The sequence below is a fragment of the Bison bison genome, unplaced genomic scaffold, assembly GCF_000754665.1.
Source record: "Bison bison bison isolate TAMUID 2011002044 unplaced genomic scaffold, Bison_UMD1.0 scf7180017864032, whole genome shotgun sequence".
Lineage (NCBI taxonomy): Eukaryota > Metazoa > Chordata > Mammalia > Artiodactyla > Bovidae > Bison > Bison bison.
Window position 1 is genome coordinate 6,770,315 of NW_011494604.1, and position 22,297 is coordinate 6,792,611.

Genomic DNA, 22,297 nt, shown 5'->3' on the forward strand with positions numbered 1-22,297 from the left:
TCCATCTGGGAATCCTAACCATATCCTGGATAATAAATTTTATTTGGTTTTTTTCAAATCTGGCTCTCTCCTTTCCCCACCATGGTGTCTTGTTCTTTTTCGAAGTCTATAATTTTAAAATGCCTTCTTTGCATTCTTTCAGATCGCCATTCTATTATCTCCAGTTTATGGGATTCTAATTTTGTCTTTGTTGTGTCTGTTGAGTCATGAGAATTATTTCCTGGTTCATTTTTAAATTATGGATTCATCCTTAGCAGAATTTTTTTGTGAGACTCCTTTGTAGCTGTGTTGTGGGAGTGCCTCTCCCTAGAGTTTTGACCCTTCTTGGCCAAAAGTAGTGTCAGTGGTACCAGGCAAACTTTAATGTTACTTTTATAACTTGGGGATTTCTGGACTGGACAGAAGCATATATATTCAAACCCAGATCCTATCCTGAGCAGCTTAATGGTTGAGAGTTCAGGCCCTAACACCAGACCTCTTGTGTTTGAACCCTTGCTTTGCCACCTGTGTGCTGTGGCTTGGCAAGTGGCTTAAACCCTTCGGCTTCAGTTTCCTCATCTATAAAATGGTGATAATAAACACCTTTCTCTGGTATAGGATGAGATGAGGCAAATAAATTTAAAGTTCTTTGAATAGTGCCCAATACATAGTAAATATTACATAGATATTAATTATTTTCTTGAACTTTGGGTGAGGGGAAAGAGATAAGCTTATTCTTACGCATTTGAGTCTATGGGTGAATCTTTTCTTTTTCCAAGGTTGTAGTTCTTCAAGAGCGTCTTGGTGAGAGGGATTCTCTCAGTTCCAACTTCCTACTTTGTATGTGGCCAGGGCTTTGTCTCTTGTTCTTGTGTGGTTATTAAAACCCAAGGCCTTAAGGGTACTGAGAGGGCTCCCCTCCCTTCTTCCTTCTCCCCCCGTAGTCACAGCATCTGTTTAAGGTCACACCCTTTTGGTTGTCCTTTCGCTGTTTTTGGCACTTAAAATTTTCCCTTTCTTTCTTACAAGCTCAGTTTTGTATTTGAAAGGTAGTGTGTTACACAGTCATTTTATGTTTTTGCAAGAGAGTTTTTGTGTGTTCTAATTTGCCATATGTCCATAGGCAAGAGTTTTAATTATTATTTAGTATGTAGTATTTTCTGTACTGGTATGTCTGGTCTAGTTATTTAGAATCCAAGATAATACTATATTTTACTCATGTATAATAATTTTCATGGAAGAAAATGTTTTTGAATGTCAGAATCTATAATGAAATGAATACATGCAATATGTACATAAATGCAAACATTTTATTTCTACTTTTAAAATAATAAAACCTGAAAAGTTCTGTTAAACTACTCTCTTCAGTCTTGGGGTTTATGAGTCTAATTCAGTGCATTTTCTGTATAGTTTTCTTTTGCCAGAAGAAAAGGTTTGCAGTGAGATGTTGGTAAAGTCTCAGTTTGTTGCTTGTATGGCTACTTGTCATTCACTTACAAAAATTGAAGGAGTGCTTTCTGGAGATCCACTTGATTTGAAAATGTTTGAAGCCATCGGATGGGTAAGTTCAATGTTTTAAAGTACAGTTAACTTCAGGAAAATAGTAAAAATTAACTTGCAGAAGAATTATTTCTTCAACTTGTTTTGATTTTGGTCTGTCTCATATAAGGAACTATGTAATTTCTAAAGGTGTGTCACCGGGGAGATAGTTACAGTTGTATAGAAATTCTGTTTTAGTTTAATTGACTCATTCAAACAACCTTTCATAGAGGAAGACCTTTAATAGAGGACCTGCTCAGGGCCCTGTTTTGTGTTTACAGGATAAAGCGGAATCAGTATCTTGAGGCAGTAGGTCTAAGCAGTAAGGTGATCTCAGTGACTCAGTTTGTTGGCCATAGGGAAGAAGTATAGAGTGGTCATGTGTCTTCAGTCCCCACGTTCTGCTTCCTGTGTCCTTTCTCTCTTTCTCAACACACACGTGTCCACACACACATGCTCACAGAGGTTTCTGTTTGTTCACTTCTTTGTTTTGTCATTGATTATTTTAATTTCTGAGTGCTTGCTCTGATTGTTAGTATTTTCCAGCATCCAGTTCTTGTTTTACAGGTATTAGTTTGTATTTAAAGTTCCCTTCTTGCTTCTGAATTTTTCATTTTCTCTAGGTTCAGTTTTTTTCCCCCTTCCCTATACTTAATCGTCTCCTTTATACTTTTTAAAAAAATTGAGGTGTCATGGACATCTTCTTGTTGATTTTCAGTATATTTCTTCATCCTACTTTCATATTTGAGAGTGAAGGTTTGATTTGATACTCTGGGTAGGTGCTGCAGCAAGGTTTTTATCCTTGCCCATATGTATGTTGGTCCTGAGAAGTATGTTGGTATGTTGGTTTTCCTGGGAAGGGTCTTCCCTGAATGGGAAGGCTGCCTGGGGGAGCCTGTTGTATTGGGGCCCCATCAGCAGGCCTTGAGTTCAGGAGAGAAGCAGTAGTCTTTTGGTTGCTTTCCCACTCTCTTCCACAGTGCTTGCACAAGCAGTACCCTGGAATACTGCCCCTCATTTTAGCAGCCCTTCCTCCTCTCAGGGATGTAGTTTATCTCTCTATAGGTATGACCTCTGTGACTTTTTTTTTTGCTTTTGCTTTGATAAGCTATTCTGACTGATAAGTTTGATCCCACCTCTCCTCTATGTCCTTTGTGTTTATCCTGGGCTACTGTTTCCTTATTGCTGTGTCCACCATTGTATTTCAGTTCTACTCTGTTTACTTTTACAGTGTTATTTCTTTTCCTGTGTGTTTGGTTAATATTTTGAAAGGTGGGGGTAGGGGGATGAGTGACAAAGTTCTCTGCCGTCTTCTGAAAGCCCACAGTAAATACTCATCAACTTTAATTCCTTAAAAGAGGCCCACTTCTTTTATAAAGAGTAAAACAAAGTGTAGTTGATTCATCTTGATATTTTCTAAAGCTTTTCTCCAGCTGATTTCAGTAGATTTATTGCTCTGTATGTGACCCTTAAAAAGTGGGCTTAATAAGTCAGTTTGTATAGTAAATAGCGTGCTTTTTTGACTCTGAGATGTTTTGATATCTGATCTTAGCACAGAGTATCTATGGAATGTTTTTACATAACTAGGCACTGCTGTTATTTAAAGTGATTAATACCATGTAAGATGCATGACAATTTCAGAGGTGTTAAAATGTTTCTTAAGAATTGTGTAAAATTGGCTAATTCAGCATAGCTCTCTTCCCCATCATTTTCCCACTCATGATTCCTTCACTTACAGAGTGAAATTAGTTTCTTATCCATATATGTGTATTCAATATAAGTTTTTTTATTGAATTTTCCACCAAAAATAGTTTAATATTAAATTTCAAGGAGCTAGGATAATTGTGCTTTAATTAGATGTGTTCAGACTGGGAAAACTGGGCTTCCCTGGTGGCTCAGTGATAAAGAACCCACCTGCCAATGCAGGAGATGCAGGTTCAATCTCTGGGTCAGGAACGTCCCCTGGAGAAGGAAATGGCAACCCACTCCAGTATTCTTGCCTGGGAAATCCCATGACAGGAGCCTGGCGGGCCTACAGTCCATCAGGTTGTGAAGGAGTCGGACATGACTTAGCGACTAAACAATAACAACAAGCTGGAAATCTAAATTTACGATTCCTACCTCAGTGAGGTCCTGACCCAGTGGTTCTACTAAACATATCTGAGCTCTGCATATATTGAATCCTCTCCTGTTAGCAAGGAATCTCTGGATGATAGACTAAAAATTTTTGAAACTGCAGGGACCTTCTGTATTTTACAGAACTAGTCTCTAGACTTAATTGGTTATAGGAACAATATTAGAAGTTTTTCTCTATTTCTTTACTAACCTCTGCCTCCCCTCTCCCACAGGTTACTAGGACTTTAAAACTAGCTTTATTTATATTTTGTTTTACTTAAAAAAAAAAAAAACCTTAACTGAAGATAGCCATAATGTTTTATTTTAAAATGGAACCAGTGAGTTGAATTTATGAGTTTCATGTGTTGATTGTTTTCCTTTCAGATTCTGGAAGAAGCAACTGAAGAGGAAACAGCACTTCATAATCGAATTATGCCAACTGTGGTTCGTCCTCCAAAACAGCTGCTTCCTGAATCTGCACCTGCAGGAAGCCAAGAAATGGTATGGAACTGCTTGATAATACTTTCGGTGCTCACATTTTCTCCTCATTTTAAAATACTGCTGGAAGATGGAATCACACGTCCTTTTTAAAACTCTAATGCAGATATGAATATCTTTACTGCATTTATCAGAAACTACGCCTGGCGTGTTGGAGGCATTCCATGTAAAACACTGAGATTTAATTCTCAGTGCTGTTCTTTCATTCCTGCTTACCAAGCAGCTTAGAGCCTTGTGATTTAGATACATGGTGGTGAAGACTTTTAGTTTGCATCTGTATTCCTAGGATTTAATAAAAAGAATATGTGGAAGCCTTTGTTTTTAGGTTAATTTTTGAATATATACCTCTTAGTTCATTTAAGAACTTAATATGTTAATATTCCTAGAATAGCAGAGTGTTTTAAAATACTCAAGAATAAACTTTTCTTTTTTAAGAAATGGGAGCTAGTAGAGAAGCAATCTTAAAACCTGACTTTGAAATATTAAAAATTCTGTGTTGTTTTCCAAATAATTTTTTGAGGATACGCAGTTAAATTTTTTTTCACTTGAGTGTGTTAATTGACTTAATCTGTACTTTTACTTTATTCTTTTTGTCTTGTTTTTTTTTTTTTTAGGAGCTGTTTGAACTTCCAGTAAGTGAAGAATGTTTACTCATTACCTAAGTATATCTTTAAAAAAAATTTTTTTTTAATTGTGGTATAGTAAATATACTGGTATATCTGTTTTAATTCTTTGAAAAATAATGAATGGTTTGTGCATCTTTTGAAATTCCGTAGGCTGTTTATGAGATAGGAATTGTTCGCCAGTTCCCATTCTCCTCTGCTTTGCAACGAATGTGTGTGGTGGCCAGGGTGCTCGGGGACAGAAAGATGGATGCCTACATGAAAGGGGCACCAGAAGTCATTGCTGGTCTTTGTAAGCCTGAAACAGGTAAGGACGCAGCAAGGCTTTGAGTGAAATTCTGGTATTTGTGTAAGCTGGTAATCACAGTTCTAACAATGACCTCCATTTTCTCTTTTTTAAAAGTTCCTGTTGATTTTGAAAAAGTTTTGGAAGATTATACCAAACAGGGCTTCCGTGTGATTGCTCTTGCACACAGAAAATTGGAGTCAAAACTGACATGGCACAAAGTGCAGAATGTTGGCAGGTAAACGTTGATGAATGGTTTTGCCTACAGTTTTTCCAATAAGACATCATTTATGTTTATGAAAGTCTTGTGCAATCATTTATATTCAATTTATTATTTATTAAGTAAATGATTATTGGATATGTGCAAATATATAGCATAATTCAGTGTTTTAGGCAATTGAGATAAAAGTATAACTCCCTGGAACTATTTTTAATTTATTTTTTAAATGTTTATTGAGTGCCTGCTATGTGTTGGGCATGTTCGAGGAACATAATTATGTTTTTGGTAAACATACTTCTACAGAAGTTTATTTTCCAATGATCTACAGTTATTCCTTGGTATCGAAGGGGATTGGGTCCTGGACCTGCCATGCAGATTCAACTGTGGATCTTGTACTGATAGTATTTATTGAAAAAAATCCATGTGGAAGTGGACCCACACAGTTCAAACTTATGTTATTCAAGGGTCAACCGTACTTGCTTTTGCCTAGTAGTTGAAACCAAGTGCTCATTTGACCAGAGTATCATGAGTCACAATAAATACACCTTCCACCCTCACCGCCAAAGGTCAGATGGCCATTACCAACATCACATTTACCTCCAGTTATAGCTGTATTTCACATTCAAGGATTGTCCTGTTATAGTAAAACTAATCTAGCCTGATCTTTTGAAAATAACACTTTTGGTTAGGAATATTTCATGCTGTACCTAGCATTTCAAAGCAGAAGGAAAGATTTATTGGCTCTCCTGCTAATTCTGCCTATCAAATAGACTTTTCTTTTCACATCCCCACCGTCATTGTCTCTAATTCAGGGACTTAGCTTTTTTCTCCACTTTTTCTTTTGTCTAATCTGTGTACCACACTCTGTCCACTGAGAGGTCTTTAACATTCAAATCTTATACCAGTCTTCTACCTGGAATTCTTATAATAAATGGCTCCCCATCACCTTTCAGAGGAGTTCTTGATCAAGAATATAAATCAGGAAAGAAACAACGAAACACTTAATTTTTAAAAAAGGGTAAATGATACAGATAATTATCAGAAGAGGGCATATAAGTGGCCACTGAACACATGAAAATAATGAGACACTTCAGTTTTGGGGGAACTACAGAATTAACCACAACCAGAGTTTTTTCTTAAAGTTTACAAAATTCAAAAGATTGATGATATCAAGTGTTAGCGAAGGCTTGAGAAAAATTTAACAAAAATACTGCTGCTGAACTATTGTAAATTCATAAAGAACTTGCATAATACCTATTAAAATCTAAATTTACTTATGCAGTTTGACCCAGCATGTACAGTCCAAGGAATTCAGCCTAAAGAAATATGTCTATGTTAGATAAGATTCAAGTTAAAATAGTGTAAATATCATAAATATGATAGTGGTTAAATTATGAAGCATTAATACTTCTTTTAATTATTCTGAGCTCGTTAAATGAAAAGCGAAGTGCAGTGTTTATAGTGCAATTCCATTTTTCTGGATGAAAATTAAGGGAGTGGAGTGGATAGCTAAATAATAACTGAAAGGAAAAGCAACTTTAGTAATTCTACCCATTAAAAGAGAATATTAGGGGGGATTTGGCCTAAGAAGGGGCATAAAAAAAGCAGCAGTAATCAAATGGTTTGAGGCATATTTGTGATTAGGAGCCACACATGTAAAATACTGTATCCTAATTCCTACGAAGGGTACATTAGAGTTGCCTTTCTTTATAGCTTTGCCTTTTGCCACTCCTCCTCCCAGACCTTAAAGACTGAGAATTGAGTTGCCTCTAGTTCTTGAGCCTCTCTTTCAGGCAACCTTCCAGCCTTGGACCAACTATTCCGTCTGCCCAGGATACCCTACCCTCCCTATCAGCTCTTCTCTCTCTCTGATTCCCTTCCTCATCTTTCAATCAAGATCGTCTTTGTGTTTCCATTCTACCTGTGGGAACAGGTTTTGGGATTTCTCTTATAGCTTGAACCTGTGTGTCTTGAATTGATTATTGTACTCTTCATTAATTAGAGGGCAAGATTTCTATGACTGGTATCATTCATAGAAGAGTTGGGAAACCGACTGCAGGCACAAACCAGTACCGGAAAATGGTTACAGAGCTTTGACCCAGTAGTTTCACATTGGCACAGCTTTGTGCTTTGAAATGCATTTTCAAGTTTCAAGACTTATTTCTCCTGTTACCTCCAGCAGTATCATTTGTATAAAGTTTTCTAATTATTCTCTTAATATCTTTACCACCCATTGTATAAATTATATAATTTTAAAGGTATTTAGACTTAGTTGCTGTTTACTTAAGCACCCTTATAGTTTAATTTTGTGTAGAAAAATCACTTGGTTAATCCAAGTCTGAAATTTTGGTCCCTAATTTCAAGCCCTGCTTTCTCCATTGAAGAGAGTATTTCTGTAATAGAATCCTATTACTTAGGATTAAACCTATAGGTTTAGTTTAAGAATGCTGCTATCGCTGAACAGACTTCTCCATTACAGTACTGAAGCACATATTATTTTTGTGTGATCTCTTTGCTTGCATGTCTGTTTCCCCACAAAAGGGTCTTGAGAGGAGGAAGAGTAGTAGTGTTAGTCACTCAGTTCTGTCTGTCTCTTTGTGACCCCATGGACTGTAGCCTGCCAGGCTCCTTTGTCCAAGGGATTCTCCAAGCAAGAATACTGGAGTGGGTTGTCATTGCCTTCTCTAGAGGATCCTCCCAACGCAGGGATTGAACCCAGGTCTACATTGCAGGAGGATTCTTTACTGTGTGAGCTACAGGGAAGTTGAGAGTAGAGATCATGGCTTTTCATCTTTGACTTTCCAGTGACTTGTGTAGTACTTGGTGCATAGTAGATAATCACCTCTTTGAAGGAACAGCATCTTGATAACTACTGAAAATTAACATTGTAGAAGACCCATCTCTGGGTCCTGAATAGATCTCATTGTTGGACTGCTAATAGTTTTTGCATCGTACTTCCAAGATTAAGATTTTGATCAAGAGTTTTATAAAATTCCCCAAAGACTTGATAGTGAATTCAGTATAACTGTTGAATGTGCCTGTGGTACAGTTTTTTCCTTTTCTCTTAACATTTAAATTAAGGTATGTTGTGTGGGAGGACAGTAAGGAATAGATATATTTTATGTTCATTCATTTTGTAGGTAGGATACAAGATGAATATTCCTTAGTACTAGAAGAGTTCTGTGTCTTATTACAAAGATATACATTTCCTAAGAATCTTTATATACCCATGTTTCAAAGGGCAGAATTTAATTTCAAAATGTATTTCTTGGGAATTACTTTTTCAGATTTAAATTTTTTGAGGTTGAACTCACAAACGTATACATTTATTCAGCATATAAAATGTTTTTAATTTATAAGTGATGGCTATTTTAAATTGCATTATCAACAAAGTGAACAAATGCTTGTTCTCTTGACTAAATCATTACGTTAAAATTTCTTTTTCTGCAGAGATGCCATTGAGAACAACATGGATTTTATGGGATTAATAATAATGCAGAACAAATTAAAGCGAGAAACCCCTGCAGTACTTGAAGATTTGCATAAAGCCAACATTCGCACTGTCATGGTCACAGGTTAGACTGTAAAAAAGGACACACAAAAAAATTGAGTGTGATTCTTAGAGTTCACGTTATCCAATATTAAGGAATGATCAGTGCATTATAAAAGCCTACTTGCTACTATAGAATTCCATCTAATACTGCATTATTATCTTATAAGTCAAGTAATTAGATTTATCATAGAGTATCTCCATCCTACGTTGCCCTGTTTCAGCTCTGAATACTTTTCTAAGATAGAGGACAACTTCACAATACACTTTGGAAATCCTTTAGATGTGTTTATAATAAGTATAATAAACTAGTGAAGGACATACTATAAATATTTAGCTGTGCTCTTTTTTGTTATCTCTCTTTAATCATGTTTCTTATAGCATTTATTTTCCTTTGCTTGTGTTAGTTATTTGTAGATTTGTTTTCTCTACTAGAATATAAGATTTTTGAGGATTAAGAATATGATTGACTTATTTTGGGATTGTCTATAATTTTTAGAACTGTGCCACCAGATACATGGGAAATGATTGGTTAGAATTATATTTTTATATATAGAATAGTACATGTATTATTGTTTGAATGTGTAATAGTGAAAAGAGCCATTTTTTGGTTTCTTTCTTGACTACTGCATTCAAAGGATTCTCTTGGTGTTAACACTGTTGATAATATTAGATAATTACCATTTCTTAGCTGTATGAAATTGTGGCAGCTCTAAAGTTTTCTTTCTTAGCAAAGAATCAGATTTAAGGCATTCACTTTATAATGTTTATGTGTTCAGTAAGAGACTTAAAGAGAAGATCTGTGTATGTTTTTATGTTTAGAAACTCTGAGGTCCATCTGATACCAGATAGCTTAAGTAACCAAATTTATTAGCGTCCCAGCAATTCTTGGTTCTAGTGACTTTGCTTCAAAGCTCTTTCTGTCTGTATCGCTTGTCCTTGCTGTCTTGCCATGACAGAATATGGTGTGTCCCAAGAGGATCTGTCAGGTCACAGGAAGACATGCTTGGAAACAGTGGGTAGGATTAAGGGAAGAGGAGACAGTAGTACCTCTGTTCTGGTAGCAGTGGGCTCCCCAAACCTTTGCCTGCTTCTCCTGTACATTTGTATTTTCCTCCTTGATCTTGTCTTTACCAGTGTCTTTAATACTTTCCTCTCATGACTGAGAAGTTGTCTGTCTTGCTTCTCTTTATGTTTTATAAAGATTGTATACTTGTTACTTTGCCTTTTTTTTGTTTTTGTTGTTTTTGTGTGTGTATGTGTGTGTGTAATCTTGCCTTTGTAATTGACTTTTTTCTTTATGTTGTGCTCATATTCTTGTATAGATTACCAGTCACTCCTTGGTTATTTCAACAATACTTATTGAGCACTGTGCCAAGCACTGAAGGGGTACCCCTAGTGCATGACTCACAAAGGTTGAGAATGTATTTGACTTTAACAGTTGTGGGTAAGAATGTTCTGACTATTTAGTATCTATCTTCTTTTGATTTGAGGCTTCCTTTGATATATGTATGTCCTGATTAACTTTTAACTCCAAGATAACTTTTAAATTCCAAGAGTAAGAACTATACATTAACTTCATTTTGCCCAGCCCACTCATGGGGACTGTAGTAGATTCTCAGTAAATACTTGTTTAATACATTTATATTTTCATTTTAATGTTAATGTATTTTCAATGTTTTGAAAATTAGGTGACAACATGTTGACTGCCGTCTCTGTAGCCAGAGACTGTGGAATGATACTACCTCAGGATAAAGTTATTATTGCTGAAGCATTACCTCCAAAGGATGGGAAAGTTGCCAAGATAAATTGGCATTATGCAGACACCATAACACAGAGTAATGATTCATCAGCAATTGACCCGGAGGTAATGTCAAGTAGAGTTTTCTTTTTTGAAGCTTGCTTGTTTTAATTTATTCTGAAATAATAAAAAGTGGCGCATTAAAACTCAACAAAACAAAAAATTAACAAAAACAGAAGCCTGAGCCCTCTCCTCAGAGACTTGGATTCACTAGAATGGGGCCAGATGGAGTATCTCAGTGTTTAAATTTTGATGTTTGTAGCCAAAGTTGAAAAGCACAGTTTTATACTATAAGAATCCCAAGTATTTATCTTATTTTAAAAGTAGTAGTAAATGGTGCAGATGGTCCATAATATTTGGCTCATGGATCATTTCAAATTGAAGCTGATATTTAGACTTCCATAAGTGTTATTCTTTAAACAAACAATATAGATGGATTATCTTAAAATTGAATTTTCTTTACCATTCAATAAATGTTTAACAGCATTTTATATAAAACATCAAATGCAGAAATTTAGTTTTGGGTCAAATATATTCAAAATAGGATTCTTTTACTTGATCTGGCTGCCTAAATACTGTTCTGGATATCTTATACACAGGCTATTCCAATTAAATTGGTCCATGATAACTTAGAGGATCTTCAGGTGACTCGTTATCACTTTGCAATGAATGGAAAATCATTTTCAGTGATTCTGGAGCATTTTCAAGACCTTGTTCCTAAGGTTAGTGATTTGGGTATGTATGTTTTCATATGAATATACGGCAAACAGTATGTTAAAGAAATTCATGTTTTTTCCAGTTGATGCTGCATGGCACTGTGTTTGCTCGTATGGCACCTGATCAGAAGACCCAGTTAGTAGAAGCATTGCAAAATGTAGAGTAAGTATTGGTGGGTCTTGATTTTGTTTTGTTTTGTTGGCCACACTGCACGGCATGCAAGATCTTAGCTCCGCGACTGGGGATCCAACCCGTGTTCCCTGCAGTGGAAGCTCTGAATCCTAATCACAGAACTTCCAGGGATTTTCCTGTTTTTGTTTTTTAATATTTATGAATTGTAGTTTTGTTTTCAAAACTAGAAAAGTAACTAATATTTCATGTATATAAATGTGTCAACTCTAAGACAGGTAAACCTCTTTAAAAGAGACTTCCTGGTGGCTCAGTGGTAAAGAATCTGCCTCCAAAGCAGAAGACCGAGGTTCTCTCCCTGGGTCGGGAAGATCCCCTGGAGGAGGAAATGGCAACCCACTCTAGTATTCTCTCTTGGACAATTTCATGGACAGAAGAGCCTGGTGGGCTATAGTCCATGGGGTCCCAGAAGAGTTGGACATGACTTAGTGACTAAGCAACCAACAAGTGCTTATTTATTTAAAGTACATATCTACCATTCCTCTTCTAGGTGATATCCATGAGGTAGAGTTCATTTACTCAGCTTGATAGAAGTCATGTTGCAGTTTTAGTAAATAATGATGTTTTCAAGTTTTCAAAGGAGAAATCTTTACTGATAGCCTTAAAAGTAAGTACTAAAGACTAGGCTGGCCTGAGTCCTTTGTGCTAAAGATTAGGCAATTGAGATGTCCATGTGATAGAAATAGAACAGTGACCCAAGTCATTTGAGTTGTAGGCTGGTGCTATTTGCAGAGTAACATGCCTGTGGTCATCATAATGAAAAGATTCATTAGTTAGCACTAGGGGAATCTTAGTTTGTTAATTCTTCCTAGTACCATACTGGAGGAAATCGGAAATTAAAAGTTGTATATTTTAAGAAATTAATAAAAATCTTAACGTAATTTTTGTTTCTTAGTTACTATGTTGGGATGTGCGGTGATGGTGCAAATGATTGTGGTGTAAGTATAGACTTTGTGATTTACAGTTCTTTCTCTGGCTAAGTCAAGTACCCAGGACTCAAAAGAATTTTCTTCTTTAATCCATTAGGCTCTGAAGAGGGCACATGGAGGCATTTCCTTATCAGAGCTCGAGGCTTCAGTGGCATCTCCCTTTACCTCCAAAACTCCTAGTATTTCCTGTGTGCCAAACCTTATCAGGTAGTATACATTAGAAATCTTGCTCTATTAATACAGAAAAAAAAGGTCATAGAAAATAATATGAATTTGTTTTAACGGTGTGTTAGTGTACTTGATCTGTAATGCTTTAGCAACAGATTGATTGCTACTCCTCATTTCTTCCAGTTCTGCTTTGGCTTAGTTCTTTTTGGCAAAAAGTGCATTGTTGTAACTTGAATGTTGATTTATCTCTCAAGATATAATTGTGGTTTGGAGGAGGCATTTAGAATACTTCTATTCACATGCCAACATTTGTTTTCACAGGGAAGGCCGTGCAGCTTTAATGACTTCCTTCTGTGTGTTTAAATTTATGGCTTTGTACAGCATTATACAGTACTTCAGTGTTACTCTGCTGTATTCTGTGAGTACTGACATTGCCAACAGAGATGGTACTTAGTGTTAAGACATTTAAATTAAAAATATTGGGCATATATGTTTCAATTTGAATATATTCATTAATTGTGAAACTTAAATAACTTAGCACCTATAAATTTTCCTACAGTTTACTGAATTTTGAGTAGCAAATTGAAAATCTCGTTAATCTGGAACAACATTTTCTTTAAGGCCAGCAGCTGTGGCTTCAGCCTTGTGAATAAAAGATAACTGTATTCTTTTTTTGCCTTTAGCACAGATTGGACATTTTTTTTTTTCAGAACTCTTCAAAATGTCAAGCTGTGACATATTTTAGAATTGCAGTTAACTTTGCTATACATTTATAAGAAAAGGCCAGAATGAGAGAAGATGTTTCAGCTGTACTTTTAGGACTTGTGTAAACAAGTGATGTCCCTAGGTACACCATGGATTTTGTGGTTGAAGTGATCTCACTTTAGATTTTTCTCTGAGTGAACATTGGTGAGATGCCCAGGAGTCTTTGTGAAACTATCCCTTTTTACCATATGTGGAAAATATCAGGAGGGATGGTGTTGGATATTAAGAAAGCTTCAAGATACTAATTTTCAAGAATGTTGAATGGGTAGAAGTCTGTGCTTTCTTTTTGCCAAAAAACTTTTTAAAGGTTTTTATTGAATGGATTTTCAGAAGCTACCTTTTATTCTAATATATTAAATTGTAAATATGTTCTGTTTCACTAATTTAAAAGCAAATGTGTTTAATTTTTAAGCAGGCCAAGTGTTATTTTGAAGTTGTCATTATTGGGGGGAAAAATTAAAACCAAGGAGGAAAAAGCTAATAAAATCAGGGGGAAAATAGTATAAAAATGGTACTATAAGAATAGTTCCTGAACTCTAACTATTAAAAAAAAAAATCCCTTCTGTAGATCTTAAGTAACCTGGGAGACTTCCAGTTTCTCTTCATTGATCTGGCAATCATTTTGGTAGTAGTATTTACAAGTAAGTATTTTGTTTTATTACTGTTTTTAAAGCATAGGAAATTCTGATGTGGCTTATTAAACTTTGGTAAATTTACATGAACAATTATAACACAGTGCACATCTTTCCGTTTTCTATGTAAGGTTCTTTTATTTCTGATTGTTTATATTTTGCCACATTTTTTTTTATTCTTTCTCCATTTTTTTCTGAAATATTTGAGAATATGTTCACATTATCATGCCCTTTTGCCACTGAATGCTTTAGTATATATTGCCCCAAACTCATTCTCTTATCCAGCTAAACACAGTTATAAAGACCAAGAAATTTAACATTGATACAATATTACCTAACTCATACCTGTGTTCAAGTCTTGTCATGTGTTCCAAAAATAACCCTTATACCCATTTCCCCCCCTAGTCTCTTGGCCCGGGATCTAGTCCAAGCTCACAAACTTCATTTAGTTATCATATCTATTTTATCATCTTTAATTCAGAATACTACGTTCAGCCTTTTGTGGGGGGGGGACTTCTTGATGTTGACATTTTTGAAAGAAGATAATCAGTTATATGGGTTTGTCTGATGTATTCTCATTAGACTCAGGCTATGCATTCTTGGCAGGAATATCAAAGAAGTGATGCTGTGTCCTCCTGAGTACATCATATAAGGAGACAAGGTGTTGGTTTTGTTTCAGTATTGGTGATGTTAACATCAAAGTAAATAATGATGGTAATGAGATATGGTCTGTTCAATGGTATGAAAATTCACAAGTCCATATACTGGAAATAAATAAGTAATTGTGAGAGAAGGGAAAGCTCTTCCTTATAGTAAAATGCTAACTAACAATATAGAAGGAATGATTGGCTTATACAGTGGAAAGACCCTGGTCTTATTGACATTTTAGAATAATTTTTCGTTGTGGGGGTACTATTTTGTGTTTCAGGCTGCTTACCAGTATCTCTGACCTCTACTCACTCGATGCCAGTAGCACTCTCCCATTTGTGACATCCAAAAATACCTCCAGACATTGTGGAATGTTCTCTAGGGGTCATACTTACTTTGGTTGTGAACCACTGAATTTGACAGTCTTTAGTGAATGCTAAAACTAGTGAATGGAAGTCAATAAGAAACAGGATATTTTACACAGTCTTTGCATCTTTCTACAAATTACTTATTAATTGCAAAGAGAAAAATAGAAATATTACGGTGGAGAAACTTGGCAGCCACCACCTTAATACGTGATCAAAGTCTTTTTTTAATGTTATTGTTATGTTTATATAGTTCCAAACCTTTGTTAATGTCTCCTTAAGAGGAAGAAATATGTATTATTTTAACTGTAGCTTTACAATTAAAGATTCAGAAATAAATTCTTAGTTAAACATATAAGGGTGGTGATGATATGTGCTTCTATTTAGTATGCTTTTTACTTATACTAGTGTTTCCTTTGAATTTTAGTAGAGTAAAAAGTACTCCTGAGCCATTTCTTGAAAAAGCTTAAATTGTTCACTTTTACAGATTACTTAAACATGTATGGCATCTGGCTTGGTTTTTGGAGATTTTTCATGTTAAAGATTTGTTAGAGAAAAATAGTTTTTCTAAGTTCCTAAATGAATCTGATTATGTATTTTATAATGACAAATTAATTTAGATACAAACCTTTCCTCTCTTTCTTCTCAATGTAGTGAGTTTAAATCCAGCCTGGAAGGAACTTGTGGCACAAAGACCACCTTCAGGTCTTATATCTGGAGCCCTTCTCTTCTCCGTTTTGTCTCAGATTATCATTTCTATTGGATTTCAGTCTTTGGGTTTCTTTTGGGTCAAGCAACAGACTTGGTATAAAGAATCACATCCATATTCATAGTAAGTTGGTCAATCCATTAAAAAAAAAATGTGTAGAGTGTATGGGGTTGCAAAGAGTCAGACATGACTTAGAACGACTGAACAACAACAGCAATGTATATGCATGTAAAAATATGTTTAAATTTATGTAAAAATTGCATGCAGCTTGATTATACATTTAAATTATTTGAATTGCATTTGACTTTATCTGTAGGAAGATGGTCAGGCCAGGTCCTAATAATCATGACCCAAATGGACCAGTTTCTTAAGTTGCTACTGAGCCTTGCTTTCCTTATGTGTAAAATGAGAAAAGTGAAATTAATTACTAGGGTCTCTTCTAAACTCAGAGTATTTATGTGTCTAACTTCTCTGTCCTCACTTTGGGAAATGACATTTTGAAACTTAAAAATTTTGAGTAAAAGTATTAAGGGGATCTTTTATTTGTTTATGAGCTGAATGTTTTCCAGTTCACAAATTACAACATTTTTAAAATTAATTACACATAGATAAACATAAAGTTTCTTTACCTTTACTATGCTGAAAGTGCATGGTCAGTCACTCAGTTGTGTCCGACTCTTTGGGACCCTGTGGACTGTAGCCTGCCAAGCTCTCTGTCCATAAATTCTCCAGGCAAGAATATTGGAGTGGGTTGCCACTTTATCCTCAAGAGGATCTTCCAAACCCAGGGATCAAACCTGCTTCTGCAGTGGCTGGTGGATTCTTCACCACTAGCGCCACTGGGGAAGCCCCATGCTAGAAGTACTCCACAAATTAAAAGAGTGGGGAAAGGGTTTATTAAAAATAAGAGGGGCTTATTAATTAATGAAGTTTCTTTCTTCTAATTTTTTTAAATTGACTGGAATGTGACTAGAAAGAAAAATTGGTTTCCTTTGGGACATAGATACTGTGTTTACTAATACAAGGGTTTTTTTGTGTGTTGTAGTGCTTTTAATACAACAGGAAGCCTAGATGGGAATTCTTCACATGTGGATGATGAAACCAATCCTGATAAACATAACATAGAAAATTATGAAAATACCACAGTATTTTTTATCTCCAGTTTTCAGTACCTCATAGTGGCAATTGCCTTTTCAAAAGGAAAACCCTTCAGGCAACCTTGCTACAAGAATTGTAAGTCTGGCATTTACTGTGATTTCCATCTTGCTTCCCTTCTTCAAAAGTAATGCAGGAGTAGAGTTAAAGCTGTCCTTTCAAAATAAATAGATCTTCACAAATAGTATGAACCTAGTGATTTAGATGTTTACGGTCTTGTTTTATTCTCGTGATAGCTGCCACCCTAGGTTTAAAATTAAAGTCAGCAGTTCTAAACATTCCTGGTTTTCACATCCTATTCCTCTGGCTCCAACTTTTATTTTTACAGCCCATTGGAAAGTTAGAATTAGAAGCAAGAACAGAGGCTCCTCACTTGGAACAGTGGATATTATACTTTCCATCTGGGTGGTCTGCACAGTACCAGCTCTTTTCTCATTTTTGACACCGTTTGAGCCAGTATTCACCTGGAGTTCTCCATTTCTGTCACCTTTACATCTGCCGCAGAAGGGGCCAGTAGAATGGAGGCTTGTGCCTATGAAAACTTGTTTGCCTGTGGCTGTAAAAGACAGCATTTTGATTGATCACAGTTAGGGTTTTGGGGGGGGTGAAATTATTCACCTTATGTAAGTTGCTGGTTTTAAGAAATTGAAACTGCAGTAATTAATATATCAAACAACGTTAATTTTTGTTTTTTTTTTCATATAGGATTTTAGACTTTTGCAGTATCTTGGGGTGAATAGTGATTATTCTCTTGCTGTAAGGAAGTCCCAGTGTTCTGGTTGGCACAGTGTTGGGTCGCAGCTTTTGGTGTCTCATAGGAGGGATTACTGTGCACATCTCCGTCTCATATAGCGTTTACAAAGCATATTCACATATGTTGTCTTATTTAGTTTTTACTTCTACTCTCTGGTTCTTAGGGCAGGTTTATTACTTTATATTTTAAGCAGGTAAGACTGTTCAAAAATTTAAATGCCAATAATAATTGAAATTTGTTTTTACTTTTTTCCTTAAAAAATGACCTGATATTTCTTATCTATCAAATGAAGACTGTATTACTGAAAATCATATTAAAACCACTGGGGACAAAAGGCCTTGCATAGAAGGTTTATCATTGTACTTTTTAAGAGAACTTCATAACTAAAGTTACATTGTTATAAGATGAATTTGTCAAACTTAAGGTTGATATATTTTATATTTAGTTGGGTATCTTAAAATTATGGCAGAAAGTGAACAGGAGCTAAAAAGCCTCTTGATGAAAGTGAAAGAGGAGAGTGAAAAAGTTGGCTTAAAGCTCAACATTCAGAAAACGAAGATCATGGCATCCGGTCCCATCACTTCATGGGAAATAGATGGGGAAACAGTGGAAACAGTGTCAGACTTTATTTTTCTGGGCTCCAAAATCACTGCAGATGGTGACTGTAGCCATGAAATTAAAAGACGCTTACTCCTTGGAAGGAAAGTTATGACCAACCTAGATAGCATATTCGAAAGCAGAGATATTACTTTGCCAACAAAGGTTCGTCTGTAGTCAAGGCTGTGGTTTTTCCTGTGGTCATGTATGGATGTGAGAGTTGGACTGTGAAGAAGGCTGAGCGCCGAAGAATTGATGCCTTTGAACTGTGGTATTGGAGAAGACTCTTGAGAGTCCCTTGGACTGCAAGGAGATCCAACCAGTCCATTCTGAAGGAGATCAGCCCTGGGATTTCTTTGGAAGGAATGATGCTAAAGCTGAAACTCCAGTACTTTGGCCACCTCATGCAAAGAGTTGACTCATTATAAAAGACTCTGATGCTGGGAGGGATTGGGGACAGGAGGAGAAGGGGACAGAGGATGAGATGGCTGGATGGCATCACTGACTCGATGGATGTGAGTCTGAGTGAACTCGGAGTTGGTGATGGACAGGGAGGCCTGGCGTGCTACGATTCATGGGGTCGCACAGAGTCGGACACGACTGAGCGACTGATCTGATCTGATCTGATCTTAAAATTTCAAGGAAATACTGAGCATGCCCAAGGGCAGCTAAAACATCTATCAAAGAGCAAAACTAGTTGGTAATAAGCAAGACAGTCACACCAGGAAAGTTCATTTTAGAGATCTAAGTAAGTCCACCCTATTAGAAATTAGATGCCTATTTTCAAATGCATCTTTTATATTATTATGGGAAATTTCAAAAAAAATTAAAGGCTTAAATATTTTTGTATTCCCATTTAACTTCAAATTGATTTAAATAAACTCAATTGTTGATGGCCATACTTTTTTTTTTAAATGTATGTTAAAAATGATATTTTAGTAGAAATATAGACACAAAACCTTTGTCCTTACTGTTACCCATTGTGCGTTTCTGTCAGTAGTTATGGAAGTGCATACTGTCATAAAACATGCCTCCTGGAAAATATAATAGAAACAGGAAAGTCAATATATATTAATACATACTCTGCTGATTTTCACATCTTGTCTGTCTGTCTGTGATTGAAGTCCCCTGATCTTGGAATGTAGTTGATACTGGTAAGTAAAGAAAGAAAAGTAGAGAAGAAAGTAAGAAATCACAGAAAAGTATTACTCTATAAAGTGATATACAATGTAAAGTGTAAATATAGATGGAGAAGAGTAGGGGAAAGGTTAAGCTTTCCTAGAGTGGACATTAGCCTTTCCTTTTCTAGAGTACAGAAAACAGGTCTTCAATGGGGCCTGCTACTTGCTGTTCTAGATATCTAAACAGTATAATATATTCAGTCTATCTTGAGGTGGTTTTTTTTTTCAAGAATTAACCTCAATCTTAGGCATGTAAGGCTTTATAGAGTTTTTTGCTCACTTGTAGTGGTTCAGTTTGATTCTAAGTAAAACCTAATTTCAGTCTGGTTACCTATTTTTGATGTTAGTTCAGCCTAGTTATATTTTCGTGCTTGACTATGCTGTCATTTCAAGGACCGTGATGACACGGATGTAGTTCTAACACTCTCTCTTAACTAGATGTGATTTCTTGGGATCTGGCTTCAATTTTTGCTACACTTTAAAAAATTGGATCCCTATAATTTACTGTTTGTGAAATCCAGGTTCTTTTTCAGTTTTTGAAGGCATTATTACTGACTTGCCAGTGTCTCTCCTGTTCAGGCCTGTGTGTTTTTTCCTTGCCTGAATTGCTTGGAGCAGATACCTAGAGGCTCTGAAGGATAAGGTGACCTTGTAAAGACAAGTAACTGGGTAAGGAAGGAAGGATTAGGAATAAAAAGACTTGAAGTTTGTGGCTATAGGTCAGACAATCCTGATTGGTATTTTTGAAGAAGGAGCAAGAGGTATATGTCAGAGCCATAGACAAGTATTTTGGATCTATTTACTCTAAATAGGTTTTTGTTTTTGAGTTACTTACTAAGGTAAATATGAAGGAAATCCTTTATGGTGCCTTATTTTGATGCCATATTCCAAAAAAAGGAACTGGTATTAAGAACAATTCTGTGATGCCAAGGCCGGGACATACGAATCTACCCTTTCCTATAGGAGCCTCACCATATCCCCATTTTATAGCTGAAAATTTAACTATGAATGACTTGCTGATGTTCACATAGCCTTGTGGCAGTATGGGAAACAGAATCTAAACCTTTAACTTGTGGAATATTCTCTCAGCCTCCGAGAATATTCACCACCAATACAGAGTTTGATAGCTGTCTTCTGGTGAAGAGTATTCATTGCACTTTGTAGGATTTACTAAGGAATCACTGACTGTGCCAGAAGATTCCAGGAGCTGAGAGCACAGTCTCCTAGAAACTCCTACCTCTACAAAATGAACACCTGATTTTTCCATTCTTGGTTGAAATTCTTATTCATTTTTCCATTTTTGTTATTATATAGATCTGCCAGCCATCTACCACCCTTGTCAAATTCCTTTGAACAGTGCCTCTTTTTCTCCCCTGGCTAAACAAAGGAAGGATTCAATTATTTATTTTCTCCTTCAGATGGAAATCTTGGCAGATTTTTAGAGGTGTGATCAAAGGTAGTGGTTATAGGAGAAAGACAGATGAGAATTTGAGAATATTGTTGAGGTAGATGTAAGAAGTTTTTCAGCTTGAGTAAAAAAAATTTTTTTTTTCTCCTGGTAATGTGTGAGAACTAGATTGAAAATCTGTTTTTGCTTATCATTGTAAAAATGCAGTAGGATTTGGAAAACATTCAATATAGGTTGTTACTTCATTGAAACAAAACATTTTCTGTCTGTGTCTCTCTATGGCATTTATATTTGGACCTTTTTTTCCCCCAGTCCTGTTTCTGATTTAGTCTTTGTGTGTTTTTGTGTATGTTCATGTACTCCCAGCTCGCAACTTTCCAAACACTTTTTCTTTAACTAACTATATAAATATTTGAATGGCTGTGTAACATGTATTACTTTTGTTGCTACATTTATTGAATAGAATGTTGTATTTCCTGTTTGCAATTTAGTAGAAGTTTGGTGTAAAAAAAAAAATCTAGAAAAAATTCCTTCTTTTATCTTAAATGGGTTCCAAATTTTTCACCCTGTTGGTCAGAGGCTTGTAGTGAAAAGATTCCTCACTTATGGCATGATTGGTAACACAACTTTCAGCCTAAGCTGCTAGAACAATAAATGTATATTAATATATATACAGCAACAAATATATATATAAAACAGTATTGTTTCTATAGAATAACAGTTGGCCTATAGTTTTCAACTGACATAGTAACAAATTTCATATTTACAAATGTCTCCCACATTTGGAAATATTGAACCCCTCCCCCCCATTTACAGTCTGTAAATAGGATATTAAACTTCTTTACTCAATCTGAAGGCTTCACAATAAGGTTTTGATTATATGTGGTCATAGTAAAGTTTGAGTTTGAAGCTGACTTCAAATAGGAGCTTAGAAATAAATATTCCAGACCAAGGAAAAACAGAGGAAAAAGTTGGAATCTATCAATATAATTGAGATTATCTCTGAGCCCCCCTCATAGCTTGTTATATAAGGGTGTGCTTTTATGTGCATGTGAAAGTATGTATGTACAGTTAACAAAAGCGTCACGAGCAGAGAGTTTTTTGTTTTTGAGTTAGGAAAGTGATACAGAGTGCTGATGGATGGAATTTACCGTCTCTGCCTACAACAGCAAGCCACAGGGTTAGCCCACCCTTAAAGTAGCAGATCAAGCAATTCCTAGGTTTTGGCTAGTGTTTTCTGTGGAAATAGTTTCATGGAGGAGATTAATGAAAAAGTGGGATTCACTTAAGTATAGAGTATAGAAATGTAAGTATAGATATAGAAATATACTTACATTCAACTTAGAATGCTTCTATTTAGGATTATAACTAATACTGATGATAAATGCTATCAGCATTTTTACAATCAACAATAATTGTCTTTGCATATAGTTTTAAATGATAATCTCATTTTGCCATAAACAGTCTGG

General features: G+C 35.6%; 1 protein-coding gene across 4 annotated transcripts in view; it reads left to right on the top strand.

The window, feature by feature from the left end:
* Positions 1-22,297, top strand: part of ATP13A3 (ATPase type 13A3) — a 79,309-nt gene that overhangs the window by 39,545 nt on the left and 17,467 nt on the right. For all 4 annotated transcript variants that reach the window (XM_010834394.1, XM_010834396.1, XM_010834395.1 and 1 more), the window contains 15 exons: positions 1,390-1,540; positions 4,018-4,134; positions 4,746-4,763; positions 4,908-5,061; positions 5,158-5,278; positions 8,711-8,835; positions 10,502-10,677; positions 11,211-11,333; positions 11,411-11,490; positions 12,413-12,455; positions 12,544-12,653; positions 12,936-13,032; positions 13,948-14,020; positions 15,679-15,856; positions 16,779-16,966. In XM_010834394.1, the coding sequence (XP_010832696.1) occupies positions 1,390-1,540; positions 4,018-4,134; positions 4,746-4,763; positions 4,908-5,061; positions 5,158-5,278; positions 8,711-8,835; positions 10,502-10,677; positions 11,211-11,333; positions 11,411-11,490; positions 12,413-12,455; positions 12,544-12,653; positions 12,936-13,032; positions 13,948-14,020; positions 15,679-15,856; positions 16,779-16,966 (1,754 nt within the window). The remainder of the gene's footprint in view (positions 1-1,389; positions 1,541-4,017; positions 4,135-4,745; positions 4,764-4,907; positions 5,062-5,157; positions 5,279-8,710; positions 8,836-10,501; positions 10,678-11,210; positions 11,334-11,410; positions 11,491-12,412; positions 12,456-12,543; positions 12,654-12,935; positions 13,033-13,947; positions 14,021-15,678; positions 15,857-16,778; positions 16,967-22,297) is intronic.